The sequence below is a fragment of the Terrapene carolina genome, unplaced genomic scaffold (genome assembly GCF_002925995.2).
Source record: "Terrapene carolina triunguis isolate 2854851 unplaced genomic scaffold, T_m_triunguis-2.0 Scaffold112, whole genome shotgun sequence".
NCBI lineage: Eukaryota > Metazoa > Chordata > Testudines > Emydidae > Terrapene > Terrapene triunguis.
The window spans coordinates 12,183,398-12,200,739 of record NW_020664463.1 but is presented as its reverse complement, the minus strand read 5'-3'; the positions used below and the strand labels follow the sequence as shown (position 1 = coordinate 12,200,739).

At 42.9% G+C, this 17,342-nt stretch overlaps 1 protein-coding gene across 3 annotated transcripts in view; it reads right to left on the bottom strand.

The window, feature by feature from the left end:
• Positions 1-17,342, bottom strand: part of LOC112109791 (proline-rich protein 5) — a 423,972-nt gene that overhangs the window by 345,757 nt on the left and 60,873 nt on the right. For all 3 annotated transcript variants that reach the window (XM_026652268.2, XM_024213814.3, XM_024213841.3), the window contains exon 4: positions 1,592-1,672. In XM_026652268.2, coding sequence (XP_026508053.1) covers positions 1,592-1,672 — 81 coding nt within the window. The remainder of the gene's footprint in view (positions 1-1,591; positions 1,673-17,342) is intronic.

The following is a 17,342-nucleotide window of genomic DNA, read 5'->3' as shown; positions in this document are numbered from 1 at the left end:
TGGGAGACCAGAACTGCACACAGTATTCCAGATGAGGTCTCACCAGTGCCTTGTATAACCATACTAACACCTCCTTATCTCTACTGGAAATACCTCGCCTGATGCATCCCAAGACCGTATTAGCTTTTTTCACGGCCATATCACATTGGCGGCTCATAGTCATCCTGTGATCAACCAATACTCCGAGGTCCTTCTCCTCCTCTGTTACTTCCAACTAATGCCTCCCCAGCTTATAACAATAGTTCTTGTTATTAATCCCTAAATGCATGACCTTGCACTTTTCACTATTAAATTTCATCCTATTACTATTACTCCAGTTTACAAGGTCATCCAGATCTTCCTGTATGATATCCCGGTCCTTCTCTGTATTGGCAATACCTCCCAGCTTTGTGTCATCTGCAAACCTTATTAGCACACTCCCACTTTTTGTGCCAAGGTCAGTAATAAAAAGATTAAATAAGATTGGTCCCAAAACCGACCCCTGAGGAACTCCACTAGTAACCTCCCTCCAGCCTGACAATTCACCTTTCAGTACGACCCATTGTAGTCTCCCCTTTAACCAGTTCCTTATCCATTTTTCAATTTTCATATTGATCCCCATCTTTTCCAATTTAGCTAATAATTCCCCATGTGGAACCGTATCAAATGCCTTACTGAAATCGAGGTAAATTAGATCCACTGCATTTTCTTTGTCTAAAAAATCTGTTAACTTCTCAAAGAAGGAGATCAGGTTGGTTTGGCATGATCTACCTTTTGTAAAACTATGTTGTATTTTGTCCCAATTACCATTGACCTCAATGTCCTTGACTACTTTTTCCTTCCAAATTTTTTCCAAGACCTTGCATACTACAGATGTCAAACTGACAGGCCTGTAGTTGCCTGGATCACTTTTTTTCCCTTTCTTAAAGATAGGAACTATGTTAGCAATTCTCCAGTCTTACGGTACAACCCCTGAGTTTACAGATTCATTAAAAATTCTTGCTAATGGGCTTGCAATTTCATGTGCCAGTTCCTTTAATATTCTTGGATGAAGATTATCTGGGCCCCCTGATTTCATCCCATTAAGCTGTTCGAGTCTGGCTTCTACCTCGGATGTGGTAATATCTACCTCCATATCCTCATCCTATTTGTCATCCTACCATTATCCTTAAGCTCCTCATTAGCCTCATTAAAGACTGAAGCAAAGTATTTGTTTAGATATTGGGCCATGCCTAGATAATCCTTAACCTCCACTCCATCCTCAAGAGTAACTCCACTAAGGTCAACGCTGTTGCTCTGGATTTATACTCTTGTTTTCTAAATGTCATCTAGACTGCTCCAGACTGGTTGAGACAGGACTATATTTGTTTCCATGACACAGGCAGGTCACTACATTTAGTTTTTCCCTCTGATGTGCAGTAAATACAGCTGACCAGGAACCAACACCTAACCAATAAGGACAGATTAATGATATTCTTTATCAGTTCCAACACAAACAACTGAAGAAAGAAGGCCTCGCTGTGGAAGTTGTCAGCAATGATTACTGGCCAACAACATCAGTTTTCTAAAAACTGTGCTGCAACATCTCTCTCTCTCTGATTGTGTTACTCACCTAACTCCTTCGTTGAGGTTGTAAAGTTCATGGTCTGGGAGCCCTTTACGTTGGAACACTGCTATTACTCCATTATGGATACTGCAAGCAGAAATTAGGAAATGAGTTATTACTCTCATACATTGGAAATGTAACCACGTCCATGATAAGCTGTACATCAGTTCCCAGAGACCTCATGGCCTAAAGTGACTAGTGATGTTTGGTATCCAACTTGAGACACTTTAAAGGGGCCTGATTTCCAGAGGCAGATGGCCATTCTGAAAATCAGGGCCCTTTAAGATGTCTTAATTTGAGCACCCAAAAACTGAGGTACCCAAAAGCTCTAGACACTTTTGAAAATGTAGGCCTATATATTTTAATCACAAGAATAAAGGCCCCATCACAGAGGAAATATATTACTATAAGTTAGGTGATGGTACACATGTATTATTGATATATTTTTTTTTAAACTATGGTTATTTGATTCCTTTACCAATAATCAGTGGTTTAAGATTAAACACAAAATGAAGTTCAGACCATAAACATAATGTCATTTCACTAGAATACATTTACTCAAGTCACAAGAATCCTTAGAGTTTTCAAAGACTTTCAGAGAAAAAAATATGGACACACCTCTCTTCTCTGATGGGTTTTTGGCTAACTTCACTGGACATCTCTCATTCATTCTTCTTAAGAAAAATAACAGTACTATGACAGAAAAGCATCAGTAACACAGACCAATTCATTGCTACTCCCTCCCCCTCCCCTTCCAAGATTTATGCTCCTGCCCTAGGTAGAGGAAAACCAGCTGAAAAAATTAGGTGATATTTAATGTTTATGAAAGTTAGCCATCAACAGAGGTAGTGATGAACCAGGTACAGGTATAATCCCTTCTCAGCACCCACTCTGAATTCCACTTGTACTTCTCTTGTACGCAAAGGCTGTATAGAGACCGTCAGTGTTGCCTGTGTTTCTGCTGTGATCAACATCAACTGCGCACAAAGCAGAAACCTCCAAATTCATTAAGCTCTGTCTAGAAGTGTGAGTACTTAACATTAATTCACACTGCTTAAGGCTGCCACCTATCATAATTTTCATGACTGCCCAAATCTGAAGGGCTGATCTGAAAATTTGCAAAACACTATGGGCCTTATCTGGCAGCTCTTACTCCCACTAGTGATGCTTAGGAATCCCACTGACTTTAAGAGGACTCCACATGTAAGGGTTACTCAGGGCAGGTCTATCCTACAGAATTACTTTGGTATAACTACATCGCTTAGGGGTGTGAAAAACTCATACCTCGGAGCAACATAGTTACACCGACCTAACCCCCGGTATAGACAGTGCTATGTCGACAGGAGTGCTTCTCCCGCCAACACAGCTACCACCTCTCATGGAGATGGATTAACTCTGCTGACGAGTCAGCTCTCTCCTGTCAGTGTTGAGCACCTTCATTAAAGTGCTACAGCAGCGCAGAGTTTTACGTGTAGACCTGCCCTCAGATGAATAAGGATCAGACTCCAATACAGTCCTGAAATACATTAAGGGTTCAGATTGAGTCTGATTCGATGAGGCGTGCAACACAATTTAAAGAATTGGTTTCTGAGGATAAAGCTGAAAAGGTAACTCAAATGTATGTCTACCCTTCGAGCTGGAGCTGTAATTTCCAGCTTGGGTAGACAAACTTGTGCTAGCTCTGATTGAGCTAGCGCACTAAAAATAGAGTGTAACCATGGCAGCACAAACAGTGGGAGGGGCTAGCCACTTGAGTACATACCTAGTGTCTCAGACAGGATTGTATGTGGGCCTCCTGTCGCTCACACCACTGCAGCTACACTTCTATTTCTAGCACACTGCTAGATCAGAGCTAGCACAAATATGCCTTCCTGAGCTGGGCATAATACCTCCAACTCAAAATGTAGATGGACTTTATATCTATCAGCTACTCCTCCTGTTGTTTTGCCACATGATTCCACAACACTTTGACACCATTTTCCCTAATAGAGTCATTCTTACTAAGGTGACCGTTTGCGCTGTCACAGAAGGCTCTCCTTATCAGTTTAACATGGAGAGAAAAGCAGCTCTTCTCTCATGAAAATATTCTGGTTAAAACAATAAACGTATGTCGGTCCAGTCTGTGGCTTTTACATCTCTGCCCCAAACAGCTTTACCCCAGGAGGAACACTAGGGAAACTGTGCCTCAGGCACACCTTCTCTTCTGGGAAATCTCTGCACAACAAGGGTGTGTGTACCATATGCTCCATCCTAGAGAGAAGATTGCTTCCCCGCCCCCAACACCCCAGCCCTGCTTTACGCATTGGTTCGGGTGAAGGGGAGTCATGGGAGGGGTGGATTATGAGACAGATTCATCCCCACCATTCCCTGTCCTCTTTTTGGGATCCTACTCCTGGGGATGGGGGAGAGCAGAAGTAAACAGTCCCTGCCCTACCTAGAGGCTGGGAAACTCAGGGAATGCTATTGTAGATAGCCTTCCTGCAGCTGCACAAGAGCAGGAGGAAGTTTCCTGCACACAGTCTGGACAGTTACATCTTCTTCCAACTATATTTGAATTTTGCCACCCAAACATGGCAGCACTGTGCTACAGCAAGAGAGCCACAAACTGGAAGTGACTCGGTTGGTTAAATTAAACTAAAGGCTGAATAAAAATGAAAGTGACGAGGTTAGTTTAATTCTCCAGATGGATACAAATGCACAATATGAACAAATAGGATTAATGGCAAAATGTTAATGAGATTATTACAATTATTTCATTTTTAATAATGAAAGTAACAAGTAAAGAATTCTCAACTGATGTAAATTGACATAGCTCCAGGGTTTTAAATTCAACTGCAACTGTCTCAGTTTATCTTTAAAAATGAAAAATACACCGAGAGTAGTCACTTCCAACCCAGACAGAAAACTATGCATATACATTAGTGTTACCCTGACAGAAACAAACATGTCTGAACAGCTTAGTTCCCTTTGCAGGGAGGAAAAAGGAAGGATTTTAGTAGCACACTTCGCCTTTCAGAAGTATTCTGGCCCAGTGGATAGGCCATTTAACTGTGAGTCACAAGAGCTGGGTTCTATTTCTGGATCTACCACTGTGTGACATTGGCTAGCTTCTGGGCCCCAGTTTCCTCATATTTAGAGTGGGGGTAATGATACTTGCCCACCTCCATAAAGTGCTTTAAGATCAGTGGATGTAAAACGCAATGTAAGAGCTGAGTATTATTATAAGAGCACATGATTATTGTGGTTATGGAACAGGCTCTTCAAAATTATCACTGTTTCACTTTTCTTCTCTCTTAACCCTACCAAGCAAAAGAGGAATTACTAACTACAAAGTGAAGCTCTTCCTGTTTGATTTTGCACCAGGCTAAAAGCCTCATAGCTCGTCTGAAAACGCAGGGCTGAATTTTCCTCCCTAAGCTGCAGAGTGCATCTCTATTCTACATGCCAAACTCCCACTGACATTTCTGCAATAGCAATAGAGACCCACAGTGGTACTAACAGATCATCACCGTGGGTCACAGAGTTGAATTTCACCCTTAGAATATCTGATGGAAAAGATTTTTAGAAAACTGAAAACAACCACACACACACCTCCACCCTGTGTTTCTGGTTTTACCACTGACTTAGCAAGCATTGTTTTTTAGAACTCTGCAGCTGATTTTCCTTCAGGTCACACTATAGTGTCTCTGGTACAATCGAAAAATGACAAGTTTCTGAGTTCTAGAATGTAAAGTTTGGACCAAATCTGCCTATCCTAAGTGTGCTAGTTTGTATTTGACAAGCTAGTAAACAAGGAGGCTCGTTGCCTTGTGAAGCAGGGCTGTATGTGGGCTATACTCATAAAGTTCCTATGAGAGAAATTCAAACATCAAAAACCCGATACAAACTAGCAGTAAAGCTCATCTGGACGCACGGGAGGCAGGTTTATATAATTTTTGGTGTTGCCCAGAACGGGTCCAAGTCCGTGTCCCTTCCTCCCTGCTACCAGCTTTAAAATTGTGCTTGGTTCCTTTACATGGTTTAAAAGGCTCCAGTGACAGCTGCTTCTGCATCAGAAAAATGAGTCATGTTTGACAGCAGATATCAAAATCGGGTTTTGGGGATTTCTTCTTTCCCCCCAAATTAGTGTAGAAAACAGTTACTCTACTGGTGTGTACTGGGCCAACAGAGTTCAACACCTGTTTTAGCAAGTGGAGAGAGATACACGTACTACTGGAGAAAGTCTAGATAATATCTCAGATGTTTTGCTCTAATGGGTAGGGCCCTACCAAATTCACAGACCATTTTGGTCAATTTCACGGTTATAGGATTTTAAAAATCATAAATGTCATGATTTCAGCTATTTAAATCTGAAATTTCACAGTGTTGTAATTATAGGGGTCCTGACCCAAAAAAGGAGTTGTGGGGGGGTTGCAAGGTTATTGTAGGGTGGGGTTGCAGTACTGCTACCCTTACTTCTGTGCTGCTGCTGGTGGCAGCACTGCCTTCAGAACTGAGCAGCTGCCTTCAGAACTGAGTGGTGGCTGCTGCCTGGGAGCCCAGCTCTGCAGACAGAGCTGTCACCAGCGGCAGCACAGCAGTAAGGATGGCATGGTATGGCATGGTATTGCCACCTTTACTTCTGTGCTGCTGCCTGCGCAGCTGGGCCCCCAGTCAGCAGCTGCCACTGTCCGGCCGCCCAGCTCTGAAAGCAGCAGTGCAGAAGTAAGGGTGGGATGGTATGGTATTGCTACCCTTACTTCTATGCTTCTGCTGGCGGGGCACTGCCTTCAGAACTGGGTGCCCGGCCAACAGCCGCCGCTCTCTGGTTGCCCAGCTGTGAAGTTAGGGTAGAAGTAAGAGTGGCAATATCAGACTCCCCCCCCCCCCCAAATAACCTTGTGACCCTTCTGCAATTCCCCTTTGGGTCAGAACCCCTAATTTGAGAAATGATGGTCTCCCCCATTAAATCTGTATAGTATGGGGTAAAAGCACACAAAAGACCAGATTTCACAGTAGGAGACCAGATTTCATGGTCTGTGATGCGTTTTTCATGGCCGTTAATTTGGTAGGGCCCTACTAATAAGTATTAAGCATGGCTGACCCTGTGTAGAAGTCAGATCCACCACAAGACCAACACTTTGAGTTCGGGCTGAGGGTGAAGCACTGGGAGGAAGGAGATTTGGCAACCACTCTCAAACTTTGGTTCATTTTCATAGTAGAGAGACAGCCACAGTGTTTAACAGTGAAAAGACCTACAGCTAAACATCTCTGGCCTCATCAGCAGGGGAAAAGAAAAATGATGTGTTCGGGATAGTGAGCATATGATCCAGCCATGCAGAAATGCATAAACAGACCAAAACAGAAAACATCACCCTCTCTCCCTCTCTGCTATTCATTTGATGGCATTTTCAAGATGTTAAGTACCCCTTGTTTGAATTCTCCTCACACGTACGCATTAATAATCCAATACAGTTGATCTTGGCTGGCTTGAACAGACACACTCAATTTACAATCATTGGAAAATTGGCAGCTAAATGTCCCTAGTACATAGTGAAGCGACATGGCCACGTTTAATATTAGGAGTAATATGTGAGGTGCAATTAATGTAGTGAATAAAACCAGCACTCTCTACACGCTCTTCTGGTTCGGAAATGTACTTTGGAATGTTCCCTGACATCCTCTCGTAGAGTGGAATGACTGAAATATCTGCTACAGCTCTCCCTCTCTCTCTGGAGATCCTTTCTGAATGAGGGGGAGGGTTTTCTAGCCAGACTCTCAACAGGTCTATTACTCCACAGAGGGCGCTCTCTCAAATGGAGCAAGACTCTCTACATGCCCCTCCTCCACCCCAGGAGGAGTACCAGAGACAGTCTGACAGGACTCGTCCTTGCACTAAAGGGAATACAACCTGCTCTATCCATCAAATGGAGCAGATTGCTCCCCCTGGAGTACATTGGCTTTGCTCTGTGAGCTTGGTGGGGGTCTGACCCCTTTTTTATAGTCCTGCTTCCTGGCAGGGAGCAAGAGTGAACAGTGCCAGAATGCAGGGAGCACAGGGACATCTACCCTGTGCAGTGGCTCAAGGGAGAAGATTTTTGTTTGCCTTTGAGTGACTGCATGGAGGCCACTCCTAAGCTGGGTTATCATCTGTAGACTGAGTAGCTGTTTGTGAAGTGCTCTGAGTATGAAAGCGACTGTATAAAGCAGGTATCCACAAAACCTCAATGTTCCTATTATTTGCACATGCTACTACTGGCTGATTTCCCCCGCAGAGGATTAGAATGATGGAAGCAGCCTGAACTACCTGGAATTGTATTCCCTTTATTTCATTTTGGGCATTCAGTGACTACGAGGAGATTTAGGGCTTGTCTACACAGGGAAATGACCATCATAGTTATAGCCGAATAACTGAAGGAGGAGTAATTATTCTGGAACAAAGTCACTTTTATTTCAGAATACTGTGTCCCCACAGGGGAGTTATACCAACATACCTAGAGAGCAGTAGTTATTCCGCTTTAGCTATGACAGTCAATTTCTAGCCCGTAGGCTCCTAAATGACTAAGGCTATGTCTGCACTACGGACCTTACAGTGGCACAGCTGCATCACTGTAAGGTCTCCTGTGTAGCCGCTCTCTCGCCAGCATAATTACCTCCCCACCCTACGAGCAATGCTAACTATGTTTTGCTGACAAACGTGCTAGTGTAAGCCTCTGTCACCTTTTAAAATACGACCTAGACACTTTTGAAAACTTTACCCCAGTCAATATGTAAGTTGTGGTGTTTTTTCAATGTATTTTTGTCATCATTTTCTTCCGGTATTATATTAATCTTTTTTAACTTCTTTATTTCTCTTCTAAAAGTTCTGCAAGCCCTAATTAAGGACACTGAACAGAATACTTAGGCCTTGTCTACACGAGAAAGCCACACCAGTTTAATTAAAGGCGTGATTTTAAACCAATTTAGTTAAACAGGTAAAAAAGGCTGTGTGGGCATTCATGTCAGTTTAAGAGTGGCTTACTTGTGTTTGTGGCAATTTGTGTTCATAATTGACTTAAACTAACCTGAAATAAATCTGGCTTAAATCAAACTATGAGTGTCCCATGGGGGTTGCATTGGCTTTCTAAATTGGTTTAAAATCACACTTAGTTAAACTGGCTCAACTTTCTCCAGCAGAGAAAGGATGCTGTTTCTTCTACTCAGAGAGATCCTGATCTTACAAGCTGTTCCACTTGGGTGGACCCCTGTGCCTGTGCAGATCCTCCATGGGGTTTTATATTGTAATCTATGTAATTCCGTTTATGTAAAATGCTGCTATACTGGGGTAATCTCAGCTCACGTTTTAACCGTTCAACCCAAACTGGAAATGCTTTATAAAATGTATTCCGCAATCCCTTTTATAACATACACCTCTACCTCGATATAACGCTGTCCTCGGGAGCCAAAAAATCTTACCGCGCTATAGATGAAACCGCATTATACTGAACTTGCTTTGATCCACCGGAGTGCGCAGCCCCACCCTGCTGGAGCACTGCTTTACCGCATTATATCCGAATTCGTGTTATATCGGGTCGCGTTATATCGAGGTAGCAGTGTACCTGTTTCTGAAGCATGCGCATACATTCGCTGATATTGCCTTGAGCATCTCGCACATACATCACAAAGTTTAAATTTAAGAAAAATAAATCAACATTCCCTGCCAGGTACCTGCAGCGACTGTAGCATCTTTAGAATAGAAGATTCTGCCATCACCGTAAAGCAGCAAATTCTGAATGTTAATGTTGCCCATGCTCTGCTAAGTATCAGTACTTATTGTCATTACAGAGTAAAGTTCAGTCTGTGTAAGAGTAGCACAAGGACTATGCACCACTTATGTTTCACTTGGGCAATATTAGAGTATGTGCTAACTACTTAGGATAAACCATCTGTTCCATCTTGTATTTAGCTGTGACACTCTAAGGTTATGTCTCTCTACACAGCGCACCTTACAATGGCGCGGCTGTGCCACTGCAGCCGCACCACTGTAAGTCACGATGTGTGGCTGCTCTTTATCGACAAAATAAAACCACCCCCGAGGGGCGCTAGCCACACCGGCGCTTTTCATCGCTCAAAGTTTTGTCATTCAGGGGGGTGTTTTTTCACACTCCTGAGTGACAAAAGCTTTAGCGACAAAAGTGCCAGTGTAGACATAGCCTAAGTACCTTTCCCAGAACTGAGGAAGACTTCTGTGTGGCTTGAAAGCTTGTCTTTCTCACCAACTGAAGTTGGTCCAATAAAATATATTACCTCACCCACCTTGTCTCTCTAATATCCAGGGACTGACACAGCTACAACTACACTGCATATACAGATGTCTGAAAGTTACGCTAACTCAGGGGTTCTCAAACTGGGGGTCGGGACCGCTCAAGGGGTCGTGAGGTTATTACATGGGGGGTCGTGAGCTGTCAGCCTCCACGCCAAACCCCGCTTTGCCTCCAGCATTTATAATGGCATTAAATATATAAAAAAGTGTTTTTAATTTATAAGGGGGTGGGGGTCACACTCAGAGGCTTGCTATGTGAAAGGGGTCACCAGTACAAAAGTTTGAGAACCACTGCACTAACTGAATGGTAATATAATTTTTCCACAAATCTGTTTACTTATATCAAGAGATATGTATCCCACAATACCCTGCAAAGCTGAAGTCAGCTTTGGCACTGGAAAATACAAAATACAAAGACAAGATATGTGAATGTTCTGCACTGGTACAAGCTTGGGAGGTACTGTCACAGGCTGATAGTACCAGGAAGAAAACAAGAGATAAGAAAGGTACTGGACTAGTACAAATTGGTGGGTTAGAACTCAGTAATGTACACAGAAAGACCTCTAACTTGTAAACAGGTCTGGTATAAAGGAGGTGGTTTTGAATACATATTTCAAAGTACACCTTCTGCGTAAGATGAACTGCATGCTGCAAGAAACAAGCTTCTCAGAAGGATTGGTGTGCTATTAACTCATTCCTTTCTGTATAATTCTGCTTTGATTTTACACAATAAATTTGGCTATGGTTGGTTATTTGGTCACTTACACTGCAAGTGTTGTCAAGCAATTGGTTATGCTTTTAGCAACAATATGAAATTTATTAAGAATACAAAATACAGGCAAACCGCATGCATCAGAAGTTTGATAATGGGATACATACAAAGCCAGACAGGCCCATGAGCCACTGGCACAATGGCACATAAGATCCTCTTTGGTTCTAGCTAATGATCTTCATGACTGTCTGCTATCTCATCCTCGCAACATGACGGCCCTCCTCACAAGCCAATGCCAAATGTTATTATCCATAGGATTGTACAAAATGCTACACACAATTTTCATTTTTGGTACTTTTTTAAGCCATTATCATGTCTTTCAATGCACTAAACTTAGATCTATATAATATTTTGGGACTGTAAATAAAATATTTACAAGAGCAAAGCAGAGTAAGAAACCAAACTGCAGTCCCAAAAAAGACAACAAAATCCATCTGTTTCTTGAACCATCTGTGCACTTGCTGAGTACAGATAAACTCCCCAATGCTGAATAATGTTGTAACCTTCAGCCCAGATGAGAACCCACTTGTTTATACTACTGAACGTACAAGTTCAAAACAGTTTTAATCTACTGATGCACTCTAAGTGTAGAGGTACAAAGATATGGCTTCTTCTCCCTCATACATCACAACTGCTCATGGACTGATTCTTCTCCTTCAGAATACGAGCAATTCCCTTTACCTTCAAAGTGGTTTCATGTGTCATGTAGTGGGAGAATGGGGTGCAAGAAAGGCGTGTTGTGTGTGTGAGTACAGTAACTCCTCGCTTAACGTTGTAGTTTGGTTCCTGAAAAATGCTACTTTAAGCGAAACGATGTTAAGCGAATCCAATTTCCCCATAAGAATTAATGTAAATTGGGGAAGGCTAGGTTCCAGGGGGAAAATTTTTGCCAGAGAAAAGACATTATATACATATACAGTATAAGTTTTAAATAATTTTAAACAAACAATTTAATACTGGACTCCCTAATGATGACTGTGAAGCTTGGTTGAGGCAGGGGTGTAGTGGCGTCGGGGTGCGGGGGCGTGCCCCACTCCGCCTGCCTGGCGCTCCTGCCGGGGAGCGGAGTCAGGACGTGGGGGCTTGCCCTGCTCTGCCGGCCCAGCGTTCCAGCCGGGGAGCGCAGTTGGGGCATGGACGCTTGCCTCGTTCCACCCACCCGGTGCTCCTGCCGGGAAGCTGGGTCGGGGGCTTGCCCACTCCCTGGTTGGAATACCGGGTGGGTGGAGTGGGGTAAGCCCCGCGCCCCGACCCTGCTCCCCAGCAGGAGTGCCGGGCGGGCGGAATGGGGCAAGCCAAACAACCTTATAAAACGGAACATTGCGCGACTTTAAATGAGTATGTTCTCTAATAGAGCAGCAACCTAATAACGAAACAATGTTAACCGGGACGACTTTTAAGTGAGGAGTTACTGTACATGCGCACGCACACATGCGAGTTGGTGTATCTGAGCAGCACACAAATGAAGTAAAAAAATCCAATCATTTACTTACACTCAGAGGCGCCGACTTTCAGCTTTCCCCAGGCCTCGTGGCCCCGCCCCACTCCACCACTTTCCCCAAGACCCAATCTTCGCTCTGCCTCTTCATACCCCCACTCCGCCCCTCCCCCAAGGCTCCACACCACCCCCTCTCCCAAGTACGCCCTCCTCCGCCTCTTCCCGCTCCCACTCCTCCTCCCCCCAGCGCCTCTCGCCCACTGCCGAACAGCTGATCGGTGGTGGGAAGGAGGTGCTGGGGGGGGTGAGGGAAGAGTTGATTGGCAGGGCCCACAGAACAGCTGATCAGCGGGTGGCTGGTGGGTGCTGAGCACCCACTATTTTTTTTTCCATGGGTGCTCCAGCCCCAGAGCACCCACAAAGTTGGCACCTATGCTTACCCTGCAGGAGGTTGCACAGTTTCGGAAAGACTGCACATACGTATGGATTGATGGGACAGTTCCTCGGCTGGTGTAAATCAGTGTAGCTCCACTGACTACTGCAATTTACTTCAGCTTCACACACACACACACACACAAATGCACGCACACAGTCTGTCATCAGTATGAATAAAATCCAGGCTGGTAATGATCATGTCTTTACCATCTGATAGGCGTTTGGTGACCTATGTGACATAAGTTGATGATCTCAGTTCAGTTCGTAATGGACAAAAGTATCCACATCACAAGAAGAGCAGGAGCTGGGAAGTCTGAATTGGCTCCTCCAGTTGTGGTTGGGCCATGGCTAGTTAAAGGAGATCTGCACTCCCTCTGCATAGCCATTTGATCTCATGTCTCCCCTGCTCCCTGCTCTCTCCTGCTTCTGAAAAGACAGACGATTTATTGGGTGAACTTGTCTTCATCCAGTCCCCCACCTGACACTCCTATGCCATGACAGCTGAGATGGGGGGCTGGATTCCCATCCCCGAGGAGTGCTGGATGTGGGCAGAGGGCAAAGAATATAGCAGGGGTAGGCAACCTATGGCACGCGTGCCAAAAACGGCACATGAGCTGATTTTCCGTGGCACTCACACTGCCCGGGTCCTGGCCACCGGTCTGGGGGGCTCTGTATTTTAATTTAATTTTAAATTAAGTTTCTTAAACATTTTAAAAATCTTATTTACTTTACATACAACAATAGTTTAGTTATATATTATAGACTGAGGCTAGGTCTACACTACCCGCCTGAATCGGCGGGTAGAAATCGACCTCTCGGGGATCGATTTATCGCGTCCCGTCGGGACGCGACAATCGATCCCCGAATCGACGCTCTTACTCCACCAGCGAAGGTGGGAGTAAGAGCTGTCGACAGGAAGCCGCGGAGGTCGATTTTGCCACCGTCCTTACAGCGGGGTAAGTCGGCTGCGATAAGTCGAATTCAGCTACGCAAATTTGCGTATCTTAAATCGACCCCCCCTTGTAGTGAAGACGTAGCCTTATAGAAAGACACCTTCTAAAAACGTTAAAATGTATTACTGGCACGCAAAACCTTAAATTAGAGTGAATAAATGAAGACTCAGCACACCACTTCTGAAAGGTTGCCGACCCCTGGAATATAGGACCAGTAATGTGTCCAGAACCGAGAGAGTGCTTGTGGGGCGTATTAGGGGATCGGAGGATTGAGGTTTCCAGTTACCTATGAGAAGAGTAGAAAGTTGTAACGTGTCAAGACTGCAGTAGAGGAGTAGACATCCTGAGTCCCTACAAAGCTTAAGCTATTTTCATGACAGGGCTGAATCGGCAGCAAGCAGCTTGTTTTTCATAACTGCAGCAAGTTATAAATTTTATTTATTTTTTATTTTATTTTATTTTATAAGAACTGAAAGCCTCCCAGTGTTATATGTGGAGCTCTGTAAATTAGTGTGGTAGCGTAGCACTGTCTAATCTGGGTACAGTAGGAGGACTGCGTTCTCTCTCTCTTCAACTGCTAGTTGGCTTCTGTGAAGTACCAGACTAATTAGCCTAAGTCACTGTTTCCTCAAACTGTGAGTCATGATGAGCCACCAATGGTTTAAAGAGCCCTTCCTGTATCTGCAGAATCAAACAGTTTGTGAATCCAGAAGTGGGAGATGGGAGAGAGGGTTGAGAAAAAAGGTAGGTCAGTAAGCGGGGCTCTTTCTTAGGACAAGTCTATACTTAAGAAGTTATATTGACATAGCTATGGAACTCAGGGTGTGAAAAATTCAGTCTTGAGCACCACAATTATGCTGACCTAACCCCTGAAATAGACATGCAAGGCTGACAATGTTTCCATCAACTTAACCACTACCATCTGGAGAGGCAGATTACCTAAGTGACAGGAAAAGCCTCTTCCTACGGTGCTACAGAGGCTTAGCTACAGAGCTGTAGCTGTGCTACTGTAGCACCTATAGTACAGACATCGTCATACAAAATGAATAAAAAGGCTGGAGAACACCAAATCTAGATTACTCGTTGGGTTTAATAGGTGGATATGCAATGCAGGTAAGCATGCAAGTAACAAGACAGAAATGTACTTGCTACGGGTTTCCCTGTAGTTTGGAGATTACATTCTATGCTGAAAATACAAATATTTCCCCTAATGCCCTAGCCTTTGTTAGAATATAAAAAACACAATCTGAAGCTGACCTACACACAAAAGTATATGCATGTGTAAAAAGATACTGTACTATAAGAAATGAAACTTGAACAAAGGTGAATGTAAAGATAGTGTAACATGGCTCTCCACAGCTGTCCACCTGTCACTTTTTCAAGATAAGCTCTTGTGACAATTTAAAATTATTTGTATCCAAAACAAAAGACTAATCAAGCATTTCCTGAGAATTAACACATTCAAATACACCATGGCAGTGAAGACCTATCACAAAAGGCAAAGAAGCAGCATGGCTGTGAGCTGCTGAAGATAGGAATGTTTTTGACAGGAAGCCCATGCTGGCCTGTTTGGGAGACTTGCCAAAGGCTGCACTGATCTCTCATATTTATACATCCCACAGTTACCACAGACTGCAGTAGAATGCCAAAAGAACACTAACTGAAAGGGAGAATGAACTCACAAGAACAACGGTAAAATCAGCTGAGTTGACGTTCTACCTCACACCTATGAGGAGAGCACCTATGTTCTACTGTTTGCCCAATCGATTTCCTCAGAAAGGCAAGGGCATGGCACTTTGTATTCTATAACTAGGGATGAACTAATCTCTTATTAAACAAGAGCAGGGTCGGCTTCCCCAACACTATGCCTTAAAGTAAAGGGACCCCAAAGAGGTTAAGAGTATCGTTCTAGCCTATTCACTGTTTGATTCTCTGCGGAGGCTCCTAACCCGCATTGTAATTAGCACCAAGGCAGAAGGGGTGTTTTTTTAAAAGATATGGACTCCTGGCCACTGTGTAACTAGCCTGAGACCAAACAAACTCATTGCACATGGGCTGTTGAATGGCTCTCTGACAGGACAGGATTTATTCTCAGAGTTATTGAGCGCCCACAGCTGCTCACTGATTCAATGGGTGTTATGGGTGCTCAGCAAATCTGAAAATATCATCCTAAATCTATAATTCGTATTGTTTTAAAACCAGATATAGTTAAGATTAAACACCTCTCTTTCCAATGGGCAAAAGTTGTACGTCGAGCTGAGGAACTATTGCAAACCTGGGCTCAAAAAAAACAAAAGAGCTGGTAAGGAATTTTTCCTATGAATTATGTTTTTGTTGAAAAATGCCAATTCATCACAAGTGAAACTGTCTGTACAACAGGGTCGGGTTTACCAAATTTTCTGACTGGAAAAGAGGTTGAGATATTTCGGGTATTACACAACTTTTTGTTTAAAAATTTAAACTAATTGGTCGGGGGGAAAAAGAGAATCAAAGAAAAAACAGCCAAACTGAAAATGAAATATTTAGAAATGATCAAAACAAAACATTTTGATTGACTCAAAATAAAACTGATTTTTCAGGTTTTGAATATTTTCAAGATTTCGAGTTTTCATCCTGATTCGATATAGGAAAAAATGTCTAATTCTTGAAAATATTCACAGACGGGAAAACTATTTCTCATCCAGATCTATTGATTAACTTTAGTTTGAAATCTGACCACCTGTTCATTTCGACCACCACCCTTTTCACTTGATATTTCCAAACAAAGGTGTGTAAATGAGTTTTTGTTTATGCACATTTTTAGGTAATTGCTAGTCTGTAAATAAATATGAACTCATATGCAAAGAAGGGTATGTGAGAGTACACCCAAGTATTCGGTAATTGCTATTTGTAATTCTCCTATTCAAAAAGTTCCAGTCAAACAATCAGTGAACAGAAACTGTACCATGTGAATCTCACTAAAAGTCAAGGGAACTTAAGCTTTTAAGTGCCTAAATCACTTCTGAGCTTCTAAGTCACTTTGGTACTTCTGAAAATTGTGCCCAAAGTGAACAATTTTCAAACACCCATAGACTGAAATTAAGTTGTTTGTCAAACATTTAATGAAAATAAATAAATTTATTAAAACACAAAGTCTTCGAAGTGCTTTACAACCATTCATTCATTAACTGCATCAACTGTAAACCCAGTTGTGAGGGAGATGAACATTATTATCCCTCTTTTGCAGATAGGGAAATTGAGGCACAGAGGGTTAAGTAGCTTCCCCGAAGTGTAACAAAAAGAGTTAGTGTCGGAGTCAGGAGTAGAAGTAAGGAGTTTTTGGCTCCCATTTGTTCCTGTGTTCAAACCAAACTCTCTCTCAAAAGTGGATCCCATTGAGAAGGTCTGGGAAGAAGGAGCTAAATCAATACAAATACTGTATCTCTGAATAATTAGCCAATGTGGGAAAGGGAAAAATGTCCTAACAAAAGTGAAAGCTCAGTACTTTCAGTTTGACACATTTCAAAGTTTCTTTCATTAGGAAAGCCCTGCTGTAATCTGAAAAGACAGGGATTTTTAATTCAAGATGAAACATTGCACCCTCCACTGAGCACTACTTAATGGCAAGCTACTATGCATACTATATTCCTGCAAAAACTAATTCAGATTGTTCCTAATCATGTTTCTCATCTTGGATTTACCGTTGATTTCATTATTGTAAGAAACATCTCCTCCTCCTCCTTATATTTTAGCTTATTTTATTCACTACCTCCTACTTCTTCATTTTCCCTTTTTTCCCTAACACCAAGGAGAATATATGTTCGTTTCACTATAGGCTTTTCCATGGCAGAATCCAGCCAGTATTAACCACTGATTAGGCAGTCAGTGCCAGCTCAGTC